This window comes from Bos grunniens, chromosome 19, assembly GCF_055505025.1.
Source record: "Bos grunniens cultivar Pamir isolate PY7600 chromosome 19, Bosgru_T2T1.0, whole genome shotgun sequence".
NCBI classification, from domain to species: Eukaryota; Metazoa; Chordata; class Mammalia; order Artiodactyla; family Bovidae; genus Bos; species Bos grunniens.
The window spans coordinates 58,282,167-58,299,543 of NC_141183.1; the positions used below are offsets into that span (position 1 = coordinate 58,282,167).

A 17,377-nucleotide genomic window follows, 5' to 3' on the forward strand; every position below is an offset into this window, starting at 1 on the left:
CTTTTCAAGGTGTGGACCCTTGGCTGCTCTGACATGCAACCAAGTTGTTGCTGAAGTTGTGATCTAAGCTCAGGTTGGAGGCTGGCCCACGTGCACTTGCTGCAGGTACGAGGGCACTGCAGCAGTCTGAGGGGAGTGAATCATGAGCCAGGACCAGAGACGGTTGTGCAGAGCGTTGTGGCCTGTGGTGTCAGGTTTCCTTTACATTTATTTCTTTACATGCATCTCTCGTGGGACCCAGAGTGTGTCAGGTCTAACGTGTATCTAGGCTGCCTAACGGACCAAGCCCCACTGACCTTCTGCTTGACATGGAATCCACATAGACCCTGAGGATTTCACCAAATGATACTGACTCACCAAAATATTAGAGTAAAAAGAGTCTGAGTACCTCTAGCCAGTCTCTGTATTCATTACCGTTTCAGATTACAATGCATTAAGGAGTATTCTCCAGCCAGGCTTCCCTCCAGTTACTCCCAAAATGGCAACTGTTATTCAGCAGAGATAGAACAAGACAGACCTTTGTTCTTCTCTTCTATGTGGTTCTAGTTGTCCTATACTGACAAGCCTTTGGGATTTGCCTGTACCTGCTAGTGCTGTTAAAGACTTCCCCCATTTTTACATTCCGTTTACCATTTCCATGGGAAGGAAGGTAGAAAGAAGCCTGTGCTTATGCTGTCGATTTACCAGGAAGTCAACAACTTCTCTTTTTATAAAAGACCTCCTATTGGACACCCAGCCAGATACTGCTTTAATGTGCATTTTTCTTAACTAGAACTGCCTCTTTCTGCTTTTGTTATAAAATCAAACAAACATTACACTTTAAAAGATGTAGGTATTTCAAATAAAGATTACACTAAAGCATCACAACACTGATCACGTAAATACTGATGGAGATCAATGCAGAGACCTCCAGGGGTGCCAGTACTGATTGAAAATGTTTATTATGTCTACATGCTGTTTCACTGAAGGTGAACAGAACAGAGGCAACCTAAGTTTCCTTATAGTTAGCAATAAACAACTGAAAGATAAGATGCCAGTTCAGATGTGTAACCGCAGCTTCCTGTGATGATAACATTCTAACTGGAAATCGATAATAACATTAAATGTCATATATTAAGAAAAGCTTTCATCTATCACATTTTCAAATGTATTTAAGTTGAATGAAGCTTTAGAAAATTACTTAATAATTACCATACAGAAAAAGTATTAATTATTTAAATTAAGTACTTTAAATAATGTGGTACCAGTGGCAGTAACACCGATTTATGGAACATCGTATACTCTCAGGTCCTTGACATGTACCTTGTGTAATCCTTCGATCCTGCCCCTTGAGACATTATGATCTCTGCCTTTCACATGAGGGAACAGGCCAGAGTGGTAACTTGGCTACTGAGGTTGGCTGACCGACTGAGAGGCTCTCTGAGGCACTTTGGGGAGATACCGAGATTCTGAGATACACTGTTTACCTGGATTCCAAGTGCTACTGAACTCGGCTACCTCTATGATTCACAGACTTCTCCACCACTAGAGGTATTTTTTGGAGAGATGGATGGCCATGTTTGCAATGCTCTAGAAAGCATTCGTGTTCCCTGTAATTCTACATCGGGGTTCTTAAGTTGGGATTCATAAACCCTCTGATAATGGATGAAAAAATGTGTTCAATTGCACATTTCTGGGAAGAGGACTTTCATCAAATTTCAGTGGAGTACAAGATCCAAAAATGGTTTGGAACTGTCCTCTAGACATCCCTTAGAGACTGCTTTTAAAGTTATAAGACCTAAGAAATCTTAATTTAATTTCTAAGGAAATTCCACAGTATAACATCCTGGAGTGTACTTAAATTAACAAGAAAGTGGAGATAATTACCCAAATGAAAACTTCAAACTGTAACTTGAAATAATCAGATAGCCAGGTCAAAGGAAATGAAGTGGAGGAGCTGAATTATCTACCTCCTGATAGTGATTTTCTCCTTTGCATTATAGATAGAAAAAGCTACTGCTTAAAAACAAAGAAAAATGAGCTGAGTTTATCTGAATTATCAACTTAAAAGATAAGTTATATATAATTACAAAAGTGCTGGGAAATATGCAAATATTAGCAACTGTATTTCTAAATAAGAAGACAACATAGAAACTATTTATGAGTTTTAAACAGCAGAGTAGGTATAATTCTATTAACAGATAAAAAGTGTAGACATAATTCTTTACTTTTCTTCCAAAGAAGTTCTGCTGAACTTCAAAAAATTTCTGTGAATAATCATGTTTGACAAATATCAAGGTTAATGGTAGCAAGGTAATTAAAACGAATGACTGCAATGTGCACAGGGCGATGTCTGTGCAGGTGTTGCTCTGCTGTTGCCACCCTCACTAAAAATGTCTGACATAAAATTCCCATCTTACACAGAATACATTAGTAGTGGTTATTCTCATCCCCCCTAAAAACACAGAATTTCTTCACATAAAGAGCTCTTACAGGGTTTCTAAAATACATTTAATTAAAAAAAATGTGAAGGAGGAGCTAAGATGGCGGAGGAGTAGGACGGGGAGAACACTTTCTCCCCCACAAATTCATCAAAAGAACATTTAAACGCCGAGTAAATTCCACACAACAACTTCTGAATGCTGGCAGAAGACATCAGGCACCCAGAAAAGCAACCCAAGTCTTCGAAAGGAGGTAGGAAAAAATATAAAAGACAAAAAAAGGGACAAAAGAGGGAGGGACAGAGTTCCGTCCCAGGAAGGGAGTCTTAAAAAGAGAGAAGTTTCCACACACCAGGAAACCTTCTCACTGCCGAATCTGTGCCGAGCCTTGGAAGCACAGAGGGCAACATAACAGGGAGGAAAAATAAATAAACAATTAAACCCCGCACATTGCGAGCCCTACAGTAAATCCCCCAGCGGAGAAGCAGCGCAGACGCCTGCACACGCCATTAGCAAGCGGGGGCTGGGCAGGGAGGCGCGGCGTGGGCTGCATCCCAAGAATCTGGCCTGAATACCCCGAGCGCTATCTGAGAGAAATAATTTGGGCTAGCAAACCAGACTGTGGGATATCTTCCACGTGAAAAGCCAGCCCTAACCTATGACACCGCCAGGCCCGAGCACGGAACAAAGGACTGAACAGAGATAGCCGGTGGCAGACCGTCCCCCTCCGGTGATAGGCAGCCAGAGCCGGAAGGGGACAATCGCAGCCCCAGAGAGACATTATCTATAAAACTGTAAGCAGGCTTCTTTGCTAACTAAAACTTCTTGGGGGTCTGGACGGTCAACACCTCCCTGAGAACGTGTGCCGGTGCACACCTAGATAACCGAGCGGCGGGGAGGCGATAAGTCGCAGCAATCGCGCCCGCCAAACACCTCATCACCTGAGCTGCTCGGATCTGGGAAGGGCACAAAACGCAGGCCCAACCGAGAGTCTGCACCTCTGAGGACTACCCGAGTGCCTGAACCTGAGTGGCTTGGACCTGGGAAGTACAGGCAGCCCAGGGCCGGCCACGGATGGTTCCCAGCGGAGCAACCTAGAGCCTGAGCAGCGTGGGCAGAGAGGCTACACGCGCCGTGAACAGGGGGCAGACCCAGTGTGGCTGAGGCACTGCGAGCACATGCCAGTGTTATTTGTTTGCAGCATCCCTCCCTACCTCCCTCCCCTCAGCGTCACTGAATAAGTGAGCCTTAAAAAAAAAAAAAAAAAAGTGTCCTCCACTGTACCCTTTGTGTCCGGGCGGAAACCAGACACTGAAGAGACCAGCAAACAGAAGAAGCTATAACAGAGGGAAACGCCTTGGAGGCTACAGGCAATAGATTAAAACCCTGTGGTTACTACCAACTACATAGGAAGGGGCCTATAGATCTTGAGAAATGTAAGTCAGACCAAGGAACTAGCCAAAAATGAACTGAACCCACAATACTCAAAACAAAACCAGAGAAAGCCCTAGATATATTGTTACTATTTGTACGATCATTCTTTCTTTTTTTTTAATTAAAAACAATTTTTAAGTCCTCTATTATTCCTTTAATTTCCACTTTTATAACCGATTACTTTGCAAAAAAAAAAAAAAAAGAAGACCCTATTTTTCTTTTCTTTAAAGCAAACTTCATATATATTTTTTTTTATAATTTTTTTGACCTTTTTTTTTCCCTTCTTTTCTTTAACATTGTATTTTTGAAATTCCAAACTCTACTCTAGATTTTTAATTTTAGCTTTTTGATATTTGTTATCAATTTTGTACCTATAGTTTTTTTTTTTTTTTTTTTATAATTTCTGTGACCCTTTTTTATTTTTTCTTTTTCTTTTTCTCTGTTTCTTTCTCTTCTTCTTTTAAATAACATTGTATATCTGAAATTCCAAACTCTACTCTAGATTTTTAATTTATGCTTTTTGGTATTTGTTATCAATTTTGTACCTGTATTTTTTTTTTTTTTTTGATAATTTATGCGACTTTGTTCCTGTTTGTTTTTTTTCTCTCTCTTTCTTTTTCTTCTTCTTTTTTTAACATTGTATTTTTGAAATTCCAAACTCTACTCTAGATTTTTAACTTTTGCTTTTTGGTATTAGTTATCAATTTTGTACCTATATTTTCTTTATAATTTTTGCGACCTTGTTTGTTTTTGTTTGTTCGTTTTTTCTCTCTTTCTTTTCCTTCTTCTTTTCTTTAACATCGTATTTTTGAAATTCCAAACTCTACTCTAGATTTTAAAATTTTGCTTTTATGTATTTGTTACCAATTTTGTACCTTTAAGAACCCAATCTTCAGTACCCATTTTTCACTAGGGAGCGAGATTACTGGCTTAACTGCTCTCTCTTCCTTTGGACTCTCCTTTTTCTCCACCAGGTCGCCTGTGTCTCCTCCCTAACCCCTCTCTACTCTACCCAACTCTGTGAATTTCTGTGTGTTCCAGACGGTGGAGAACACTTAGGGAACTGATTACTGGCTGGATCTGTCGCCCTCCTTTTCATTCCCCCCATTTATCCTCCTGGCCACCTCTGCCACCTTCTTCCTTCTTCTCTTCTCTGTATAACTCTGTGAACAACTCTGAGCGATCCAGTTGTGGAGTGCACATAAGGAAGAGATTACTGAATAGACCACTCTCTCCTCTACTGATTCCACCTCATCTCATTCGGGTCACCTCTAACTCCCTCCTCACTCTTCTCTTCTCCATATAATGCTGTAAACCTCTCTGAGTGAAACAAGTTTCAGGGCAAGACATACCAAGCAAATTCTCCAGCAGCAAGGAATGCAGCCCTGAGCTCCAAGATACAGGCAGCCCAAAGTCACCCCAAAACCATAGACATCCCATAACTCATTATTGGACATTTCATTGCACCCCAGAGAGAAGAAATACAGCTCCACCCACCAGAACACTGACACAAGCTTCCCTAACCAAATAAACCTTGACAAGCCATCTGTACAAACCCACACAGAGCAAGGAAACGCCACAATAAAGAGAACTCCACAAACTGCCAGAATACAGAAAGGACACCCCAAACTCAGCAATTTAAACAAGATGAAGAGACAGAGGAATACCCAGCAGATAAAGGAACAGGATAAATGCACACCAAACCAAACAAAAGAGGAAGAGATAGGGAATCTACCCGATAATTCCGAATAATGATAGTGAAATTGATCCAAAATCTTGAAATCAAAATGGAATTACATATAAATAGCCTGGAGACAAAGATTGAGAAGATGCAAGAAAGGTTTAACAAGGACCTAGAAGAAATAAAAGAGAGTCAATATATAATGAATAATGCAATAAATGAAATTAAAAACACTCTGGAGGCAACAAATAGTAGAATAACAGAGGCAGAAGATAGGATTAGTGAATTAGAAGATAGAATGGTAGAAATAAACGAATCAGAGAGGATAAAAGAAAAACGAATTAAAAGAAATGAGGACAATCTCTGAGACCTCCAGGACAATATTAAACGCTACAACATTCGAATCATAGGAGTCCCAGAAGAAGAGGACAAAAAGAAAGACCATGAGAAAATACTTGAGGAGATAATAGTTGAAAACTTCCCTAAAATGGGGAAGGAAATAATCACCCAAGTACAAGAAACCCAGAGAGTCCCAAACAGGATAAACCCAAGGCGAAACACCCCAAGACACATATTAATCAAATTAACAAAGATCAAACACAAAGAACAAATATTAAAAGCAGCAAGGGAAAAACAACAAATAACACACAAGGGAATTCCCATAAGGATAATAGCTGATCTTTCAATAGAAACTCTTCAAGCCAGGAGGGAATGGCAAGACATACTTAAAGCGATGAAAGAAAATAACCTACAGCTCAGATTATTGTACCCAGCAAGGATCTCATTCAAATATGAAGGAGAAATCAAAAGCTTCTCAGACAAGCAAAAGCTGAGAGAATTCAGCACCACCAAATCAGCTCTCCAACAAATGCTAAAGGATATTCTCTAGACAGGAAACACAAAAACGGTGTATAAACTCGAACCCAAAACAATAAAGTAAATGGCAACGGGATCATACTTATCAGTAATTACCTTAAACGTAAATGGGTCGAATGCCCCAACCAAAAGACAAAGACTGGCTGAATGGATACAAAAACAAGACTCCTACATATGTTGTCTACAAGAGACCCACCTCAAAACAAGGGACACATACAGACTGAAAGTGAAGGGCTGGAAAAAGATTTTCCATGCAAATAGGGACCAAAAGAAAGCAGGAGTAGCAATACTCATATCAGATAAAATAGACTTTAAAACAAAGGCTGTGAAAAGAGACAAAGAAGGTCACTACATAACGATCAAAGGATCAATCCAAGAAGAAGATATAACAATTATAAATATATATGCACCCAACACGGGAGCGCCACAATATGTAAGACAAATACTAACAAGTATGAAAGGAGAAATTAACAATAACACAATAATAGTGGGAGACTTTAATACCCCACTCACACCTATGGATAGATCAACTAAACAGAAAATTAACAAGGAAACACAAACGTTAAACGATACAATAGACCAGTTAGACCTAATTGATATCTATAGGACATTTCATCCCAAAATAATGAATTTCACCTTTTTCTCAAGCGCACATGGAACCTTCTCCAGGATAGATCACATCCTGGGCCATAAATCTAGCCTTGGTAAATTCAAAAAAATAGAAATCATTCCAAGCATCTTTTCTGACCACAATGCAGTAAGATTAGATCTCAGTTACAGGAGAAAAACTATTAAAAATTCCAACATATGGAGGCTGAACAACACGCTGCTGAATAATCAACAAATCACAGAAGAAATCAAAAAAGAAGTCAAAATATGCATAGAAATGAATGAAAATGAAAACACAACAACCCAAAACCTGTGGGACACTTTAAAAGCAGTCCTAAGGGGAAAGTTCATAGCAATACGGGCATACTTCAAGAAACAAGAAAAAAGTCAAATAAATAACCTAACTCTACACCTAAAGCAACTAGAAAAGGAAGAAATGAAGAACCCCAGGGTTAGTAGAAGGAAAGAAATCTTAAAAATTAGAGCAGAAATAAGTGCAAAAGAAACAAAAGAGACCATAGCAAAAATCAACAAAGCCAAAAGCTGGTTCTTTGAAAGGATAAATAAAATTGACAAACCGTTAGCCAGACTCATCAAGAAACAAAGGGAGAAAAATCAAATCAATAAAATTAGAAATGAAAATGGAGAGATCACAACAGACAACACAGAAATACAAAGGATCATAAGAGACTACTATCAACAATTATATGCCAATAAAATGGACAACGTGGAAGAAATGGACAAATTCTTAGAAAAGTACAACTTTCCAAAACTGGACCAGGAAGAAATACAAAATCTTAACAGACCCATCACAAGCACAGAAATTGAAACTGTAATCAAAAATCTTCCAGCAAACAAAAGCCTACGTCCAGAAGGCTTCACAGCTGAATTCTACCAAAAATTTAGAGAAGAGCTAACACCTATCCTGCTCAAACTCTTCCAGAAAATTGCAGAGGAAGGTAAACTTCCAGACTCATTCTATGAGGCCACCATCACCCTAATACCAAAACCTGACAAAGATCCCACAAAAAAAGAAAACTACAGGCCAATATCACTGATGAACATAGATGCAAAAATCCTTAACAAAATTCTAGCAATCAGAATCCAACAACACATTAAAAAGATCATACACCATGACCAAGTGGGCTTTATCCCAGGGATGCAAGGATTCTTCAATATCTGCAAATAAATCAGTGTAGTACATCACATTAACAAATTGAAAAATAAAAGCCATATGATTATCTCAATAGATGCGGAGAAAGCCTTTGACAAAATTCAACATCCATTTATGATAAGAACTCTCCAGAAAGCAGGAATAGAGGGAACATACCTCAACATAATAAAAGCTATATATGACAAACCCACAGCAAACATTATCCTCAATGGTGAAAAATTGAAAGCATTTCCTCTAAATTCAGGAACAAGACAAGGGTGCCCACTTTCACCATTACTATTCAACATAGTTTAGAAGTTTTGGCCACAGCAATCAGAGCAGAAAAAGAAATAAAAGGAATCCAAATGGGAAAAGAAGAATTAAAACTCTCACTGTTTGCAGACACGATCCTCTACATAGAAAACCCTAAAGACTCCACCAGAAAATTACTAGAACTAATCAATGATTGTAGTAAAGTTGCAGGATATAAAATCAACACACAGAAATCCCTTTTATTCCTATACACTAATACTGAGAAAACAGAAAGAGAAATTAAGGAAACAATTCCATTCACCATTGCAACAGAAAGAATAAAATACTTAGGAATATATCTACCTAAAGAAACTAAAGACCTATATATAGAAAACTATAAAACACTGGTGAAAGAAATCAAAGAGGACACTAATAGATGGAGAAATATACCATGTTCATGGATTGGAAGAATCAATATAGTGAAAATGAGTACACTACCCAAAGCAATTTATAGATTCAATGCAAGCCCTATCAAGCTAGCAGCAATATTCTTCCCAGAGCTAGAACAAATAATTTCACAATTTGTATGGAAATACAAAAAACCTCGAATAGCCAAAGCTATCTTGAGAAAGAAGAATGGAACTGGAGGAATCAACCTACCTGACTTCAGGCTCTATTACAAAGCCACAGTTATCAAGACAGTATGGTACTGGCACAAAGACAGAAATATTGATCAATGGAACAAAATAGAAAGCCCAGAAATAAATCCACGCACATATGGACACCTTATCTTTGACAAAGGAGGCAAGAATATACAATAGATTAAAGATAATCTCTTTAACAAGTGGTGCTGGGAAAACTGGTCAACCACTTGTAAAAGAATGAAACTAGAACACTTTCTAACACCATACACAAAAATAAACTCAAAATGGATTAAAGATCTAAACGTAAGACCAGAAACTATAAAACTCCTAGAGGAGAACAGAGGCAAAACACTCTCCGACATACATCACAGCAGGATCCTCTATGACCCACCTCCAAGAATATTGGAAATAAAAGCAAAAATAAACAAATGGGACCTAATTAAACTTAAAAGCTTCTGCACAACAAAGGAAACTATTAGCAAGGTGAAAAGGCAGCCTTCAGAATGGGAGAAAATAATAGCAAATGAAGCAACTGACAAACAACTAATCTCAAAAATATACAAGCAACTCCTACAGCTCAACTCCAGAAAAATAAATGACCCAATCAAAAAATGGGCCAAAGAACTAAATAGACATTTCTCCAAAGAAGACATACAGATGGCTAACAAACACATGAAAAGATGCTCAACATCACTTATTATCAGAAAAAGGCAAATCAAAACCCCTATGAGGTACCATTTCACACAGTCTGAATGGCTGCGATCCAAAAGTCTACAAGCAAGAAATGCTGGAGTGGGTGTGGAGAAAAGGGAACTCTCTTACACTGTTGGTGGGAATGCAAACTAGTACAGCCACTATGGAGAACAGTGTGGAGATTCCTTAAAAAACTGGAAATAGAACTGCCTTATGATCCAGCAATCCCACTGCTGGGCATACACACTGAGGAAACCAGAAGGGAAAGAGACACGTGTACCCCAATGTTCATCGCAGCACTGTTTATAATAGCCAGGACATGGAAGCAACCTAGATGCCCATCAGCAGATGAATGGATAAGAAAGCTGTGGTACATATACAAAATGGAGTATTACTCAGCCATTAAAAAGAATACATTTGAATCAGTTCTAAACAGATGGATGAAACTGGAACCTATTATACAGAGTGAAGTAAGTCAGAAAGAAAAACACTAATACAGTATACTAATGCATATATATGGAATTTAGAAAGATGGTAACAATAACCCTGTGTACGAGACAGCAAAAGAGACACTGATGTATAGTTCAGTCTTATGGACTCTGTGGGAGAGGGACAGGGTGGGGAGATTTGGGAGAATGGCATTGAAACATGTATAATATCATGTATGAAACGAGTCGCCAGTCCAGATTCGATGCACGATACTGGATGCTTGGGGCTGGTGCATTGGGACGACCCAGAGGGAGGGTATGGGGAGGGAGGAGAGAAGAGGGTTCAGCATGGGGAACACAGGTATACCTGTGGCGGATTCATTTCTATATTTGGCAAAACTAATACAATATTGTAAAGTTTAAAAATAAAATTTAAAAAAAATAAAAAATTAAAAAAAAAATGTAATAGGTTAATCAAAATTATAAAAAAATGCTCCCTGCAAAAATTTAGCAAATACTCTTAGAAGCATGGATTCCGATCCTCTATAGCATTGTTTTAAAGTCAAATGTTACTTTGCAGGAAGAGTCTTGAATATTACCTAATTTTACTAAATCAAGTCATCTACTCCTCAGGACTTACTCAAAGTCCTGGGTAGTAGATGACTTCCTACTTTAATATTCGATTTACTTACTATTTTAATACTTGATTAAAACAGACTTTTTCTTTTGTTATTTTTTAATTCTTTAGTATATTAACATAGACTTTTGCTACGTGTGTGTGTGTGTGCGTGTGTGTGTGTATCTGGTCCCTAGCATAGAGATTACGAGTACAAACTAGAGGAATAGAGAAATGTAAAAGGCCAATACAAAGACAAGTGGCAGACAGATTGACACCAAGCAAAGAGACAGAAAACAGACAATAAAAAGGAAGTTCAAACATATGTTGGGGGAACAAGTGCCTGGAGACAGGAAGAGGGAAGGATGGCAATGTCCAATCCTGAAGCTTTCCCCAAGGATCTCCCTGTCAGCGCGGAGGTCACTGAGAGCGCTGGAGGCGTCCATGACAGAACATGCAGCTCCTTGAGAGAGTGTTCCCTCAGCTCTGAAGAGCAGGGATCTGCTTCAGCTCTTCTGCAGCCCTGTAATTAATTACCCTACTGACTGCCCCAGGGTTTGTTCCCAATTTTCTCTGGTTGTGATCCGGGGGGTTTTCACAGTTATATTTAATGTTTCAGCAGCCTTGTCATTCATCTTTATTGTGTTCTAGGGTCTTTTGCTCAGTTGGGCCTTACCTTCAATTTTATTCCATCTGTTCTATACTATTAAAAAATCCCTCAAGGTTGATTCCACCCTTCCAGGTCTCCAGTGCTGTTGTGGATTTATTTTTAGAATTTATTATACCATTTCAAAGAGACTTTAGATGGAAGTAGAGGTAAAAAAAAAAGTCTTAACCAGCTATCTTCTGCTGGAAGTCATTTTGAGCACTTAAAATAAAACAAATATTCTTCTCCTACAACTGGTTGCATTAAACCTTTTAAGGTTTTTATCAAAGAGCTATCAATTTCACCATAGGCAAACCAATACATTTCACAAGAGTAAACAACCAAATGTGAAATTTTCTTCTTTTGTTTTGCTAAATAAGTGATTTTTAAAAGAGTGAAAACGTATAGAAAACTTACAATCCATATCAAGTATGGCACGGACAGATTTAACAAGTTCCTTAGACTCGAGTGCCAGTGTTGCTGGGATGTTGTGTCCGTTCTTTCCCAATGGCGTGAGGGACGTCTGGGAAGCTAACAGAGCTCTTCTTTCACTATGAGGGCAAGAAAATAAAGCTGAACTTATTACATAATGAAGAATATCTATCTTTGCTAAATCTGAATTCTTATTAGCTATAAAATTGCAGAAAATTTCTGATTTCTGAGAACACTGTATTCTTATAGTCATAAACTGAAATGATGCTCACAAAATAATACTTGTTTTTAATTCTTTAATACATAATAAATAGGGATATTTAAAATATTAGGTTGACCTTATGTATAAGGACAAGGAATAGAAGGACAGCTCCTCCTAAATCATTGTTTGGATTACATGATGTAGCCTTTTATTTAGTCTTGTAGACATTTAAATTAAACAGTTAAACATAAATTCATCAAATAGACATTTACTACTACCTTGACTCATTGGAAAAGACCCTGATGCTGGTAGGGATTGGGAGCAGGAGGAGAAGGGGACGACAGAGGATGAGATGGCCGGATGGCATCACCGACTCAATGCACATGAGTTTGGGTGAACTCCGGGAGTTGGTGATGGACAGGGAGGCCTGGAGTGCTGTGGTTCATGGGGTCGCAAAGAGTTGGACATGCCTGAGTGACTGAACTGAACTGAATTAGTAATACTAAATACAAATTCTACTACTAAATTTGCTACTGATATTATCTCTTAAATTATCTCTTCCATTTGCTGTCCCTAAATCTAAAACAGCCTAGAGCATTTATACCACTTTTAAAAAATGCAAATTTCACCTGAAAGTCTGATACAATTAAAATGCAAGGTTTTACTTTTACCATTATGTTAAAACTTTTACTTGAAAAGAGACAATTTTAAACTGACAACAAAGGCATCATTACTTATAATCCATCTTCCTAGGCAAGACAGCATTAATTCACAAGGAAAAACTAAGGCATTAATTCTCAAATTCAAATACAGAGCCTTTCTGTGTAGAAGACCAAGGCCAATATCCACTACAGAAGACACAGTGTATTAAAAAGACTGAGCCAAATTTTACTCCTTTAAACTTTAACTTTAACTTTTAAACTCCTTTAACTTTTCAAGCTGTGGTAAAAGCTGCTTAAGGTTGTTTTTTTTTTTTTAAAAAAACTGATATAAAGTTGATTTACAATACTGAATAACTTCCAAGTATAAGGCAAAGTGATTCAGTTATATATATATTAATGTTGCTTTTTAAAGTTACCTTTGTTCCATGAATCTGCAAGAGCAGACTCTGGCTTTTAAAAGGTCATTTTTAATATTAAAACTTTTGAATTATTATTCAAGGCCACAATGAAACCTTGGGTGGTAGAAGTCGGGGTCATGTTTAAACCATAAAAGGAGAATTAATTGCTGAGTATTTTAACATCCTTACTGAAAATAATCATCATGGAATTCACATAATTATCTTACATCATAAGCAGCATATTGCTATTGTTGGTGTTTAGTCACTAAGTTGTGTCCAACTCTTTTGTGACCCCATGGACTGTAGCCTGTCAGGCTCCTCTGTCTACAGGATTCCTCAGGCAAGAATACTGGAGTGGGTTGCTATTTCCTTCTCCAGGGGATCTTCCTGACCCAGGGATCAAACTCGAGTCTTCTGCATTGGTAGGCGGATTCTTTAAAGTCACCAGGGAAGCCCCATAAGCCAGCACCATAAGCAGTGAAATCCGATGATAACAGATAACAATAAAAACATCAGATTTCACTTGAAGAAATATTACAATAAAATCAGTTAAAAGTTATACCAGCATAGGCGATTTTCTAAATTCAAAAATGCTATGTGGAAACCTAAAATAGTGAATCATCTTTGTTTACTGAACTGCTACTTTCACAGTAAAGGGTGAAGTTTTCCTATGTTTCTTCAAGCACATGTTGCTAGAAGTAGAAGTATATTGCTAGTAGCATCCTGTATAAAAGGGAAAAATTGCTTTGACTATCTCAAGGCTATAAGAGATTTTAGCATTTTAGCCACAAGTATCAGATGAAAGCACTTGAATTTTCTTACCTTAAATTTGACAAAGGTGCAGAATTATCAGAAAATACATCTTGAATAGCCTAGAGACAAACAAAACAGTAAAGGCAATATGTAACTTTGATAGCTTTTTAAAATGTTTTTTCTTGTTTAAATAATATTTATAACCCCTCCACCCATATTATTGGAAAGGTATTTTTGTTATATATAGAAAAATCAGTTACATTAACATACAATTCTCAGAATTATAATACATAGACATATTTCTGTAAGGGTATTTATCAACTCAGAGAAGGCAATGGCACCCTACTCCAGTACTCTTGCCTGGAAAATCCCATGGACGGAGGAGCCTGGTAGGCTGCAGTCCATGGGGTCGCGAAGAGTCCGACACGACTGAGTGACTTCACTTTCATTTTTCACTTTCATGCATTGGAGAAGGAAATGGCAACCCACTCCAGTGTTCTTGCCTGGAGAATCCCAGGGACGGGGGAGCCTGGTAGGTTGCTGTCTATGGGGTTGCACAGAGTTGGACACGACTGAAGTGACTTAGCATAGCATAGCATTTATCAACCAATGTTTACTTAGTATCAAAAGTTTTAAGAAAGTTTTCATTAAAACATAGCATATATTAAGGATCATATAACTCTATCTCAATCATTTCTCTTAATCTGTATGTTAGCTACTCTTTTCATTATCTAAGCAATTTAAAATCTTGAGAGTCCCTTGAACTGCAAGGAGATCCAACCAGTCAATTCTAAAGGAAATCAGTCCTGAATATTGACTAGAAGGACTGATGTTGAAGCTGAAACTCCAATACTTTGGCCACCTGATGCGAACAACTGACTCACTGGAAGAGACCCAGAGGCTGGGAAAGACTGAAGGCAGGAGGAGAAGGGGACGACAGAGGATGAGATGGTTGGATGACATCACCGACTCGATGGACATGAGTTTGAGTAAACTCCTGGAGTTGGTTATGGACAGGGAGGCCTGGTGTGCAGCTGTCCATGGGGTCGCAAAGAGTCAGACATGACTGACTGACTAAAGTGAACTGAAGTCAGCATTGCTGTTTTGAGCCCAGGGAAGGTTTCACTAGCCAACAAACACCATGACATTTATCTATATGTCAGTTGTCTACACATTTCTTAAAAATGGACATAAAGCGATGTAACAGGAAAATTTACCTCTACAAAATGGAGAAGCTTTTCAGTGGATGCCTCAAAAGTTTTCCGCGCCATTTCTGATTTTCGCAATTGGCAGTCCAGTACTGTGATTCTCTTTCTTAACTCCTGAACACTTTCCTGGACAGAAATATCAAAAGGGATTTTCTCTTATTGTATATATCTTTTTATTTGGAGGGTCACTTAACTAATTGCAATATTTTTAAAAGTTAAACTGCATAGGGATGCTGAAAATTGTATAATATAAGCTACATATAACTTTACTGACAAAGCTTAACATTGTACCAGCTGTCAGGGTTCCAATTCAGTTTCTTCAGAGCAAGCAATGAAGCAAATTTGAAGTTGAAGGGAACTACATTGATAAATGGCACACAAAGAAAAGTATAAAATTGATTATATATTACTCCTTCCACACAGGAGGGAATAACTACTACTTTATTAGTCTTTTTACAATAAGAAAATATTAATAATAAAGCAGGAAAAGCATACGAATCAATTGCTTTCAGATTTTGGGCAACAGGCAATGAAAGATCGGGATTCTGGAGAGACTGAAAACATGAAAGTTAAGCTCCATGACTGGCCTTTTGTCTAAAGTCTTCAAAACATGGCATAGGGAAAGAGGGTCTAAAAAGAAGATAGGGTTTTACTGAGCTGAGGAAACAAAAATTGAAATTTAGAGATGGCTAAACCTGTGGGGCATGGTAGAAGATAAGAGGAAGCAACACAAAATAAAAGCTGCGAAACTATACCTAAGTATCTCTTGGTCTTTAGCAGGATTCTAAGCTATGCATATGCACAGCCAGGCATTAAAAGGCTGGTCCACTATGGTGGAATGTAAGCTAAACAGAGGTTCTGAAGTTTACATTTGGCTGTAAGTCATTGGTGTTTGACCAATTAGAGAAGAGAAGCTTATCTGAACACCCTGGATCCTCAATTGAGACCACAGTAAGACCACATCTTAGGAATAGAGCTATGTATGCAGGTCAGGAAGCAACAGTTAGAACTGGACATGGAACAACAGACTGGTTCCAAATAGGAAAAGGAGTATGTCAAGGCTGTAGATTGTCACCCTGCTTATTTAACTTCTATGCAGAGTACATCATGAGAAACGCTGGGTTGGAGGAAGCACAAGCTGGAATCAAGATTGCCGGGAGAAATATCAATAACCTCAGATATGCAGATGACACCACCCGTATGGCAGAAAGTGAAGAGGAACTAAAAAGCCTCTTGATGAAAGTGAAAGTGGAGAGTGGAAAAAGTTGGCTTAAAGCTCAACATTCAAAAAACGAAGACCATGGCATCTGGTCCCATCACTTCATAGGAAATAGATGGGGAAACAGGTGAAACAGTGTCAGACTTTATTTTTTTGGGCTCCAAAATCACTGCAGATGGTGACTGCAGCCATGAAAGTAAAAGATGCTTACTCCTTGGAAGGAAAGTTATGACCAACCTAGATAGCATATTCAAAAGCAGAGACATTACTTTGCCAACAAAGGTTCGTCTAGTCAAGGCTGTGGTTTTTCCTGTGGCCATGTATAGATGTGAGAGTTGGACTGTGAAGAAGGCTGAGCACCGAAGAATTGATGCTTTTGAACTGTGGTGTTGGAGAAGACTCTTGAGAGTCCCTTGGACTGCAAGGAGATCCAAGCAGTCCATTCTGAAGGAGATCAGCCCTGGGATTTCTTTGGAAGGAATGATGCTAAAGCTGAAACTCCAGTACTTTGGCCACCTCATGCGAAGAGTTGACTCATTGGAAAAGACACTGATGCTGGGAGGGATTGGGGGCAAGAGGAGAAGGGGCCGACAGAGGATGAGATGGCTGGATGGCATCACTGACTCGATGGACGTGAGTCTCAGTGAACTTCGGGAGTTGGTGATGAACAGGGAGGCCTGGCGAGCTGCAATTCATGGGGTCGCAAAGAGTCGGACACGACTGAGTGACTGAACTGAACTGAACTGAACCCTAAAGTGGCTTTCCATGTGGGGCTAGGGGTAAGGAATCTGCCTGCCAGTACAAGAGGTACAAGGGATGTGGGTTTGATCCCTGGGTTGGAAGATCCCCTGGAGTAGGGAATGGCAACCCACTCCAGTATTCTTGCCTGGAAAATTCATGGACAGAGGACCACGGCAGGCCACACTCCATGGGGCTGCAAAGAGTTGGACTGTGACTGAGCACACACATATAACTCTATTGATTGTTACAGTAAAACACATTTTAGTTAGCTTATGGTGGCTTTTTTGGACAACATGGCTTACCAGATGCT

General features: G+C 38.7%; 1 protein-coding gene across 11 annotated transcripts in view; it reads right to left on the reverse strand.

Moving 5' to 3' along the window:
* STXBP4 (syntaxin binding protein 4) overlaps window positions 1–17,377 on the reverse strand; it is a 232,909-nt gene that overhangs the window by 76,924 nt on the left and 138,608 nt on the right. For 6 of the 11 annotated variants that reach the window (XM_086360922.1, XM_086360925.1, XM_086360929.1 and 3 more), the window contains 3 exons: window positions 15,117–15,233; window positions 13,969–14,018; window positions 11,870–12,003 (listed from right to left, as the gene is read on the reverse strand). In XM_086360922.1, coding sequence (XP_086217048.1) covers window positions 11,870–12,003; window positions 13,969–14,018; window positions 15,117–15,233 — 301 coding nt within the window. Of the gene's footprint in view, window positions 1–11,869; window positions 12,004–13,968; window positions 14,444–15,116; window positions 15,234–17,377 lie in introns of those variants that run through there. The other 5 variants (XM_086360927.1, XM_086360928.1, XM_086360931.1 and 2 more) reach the window with 2 other exon arrangements.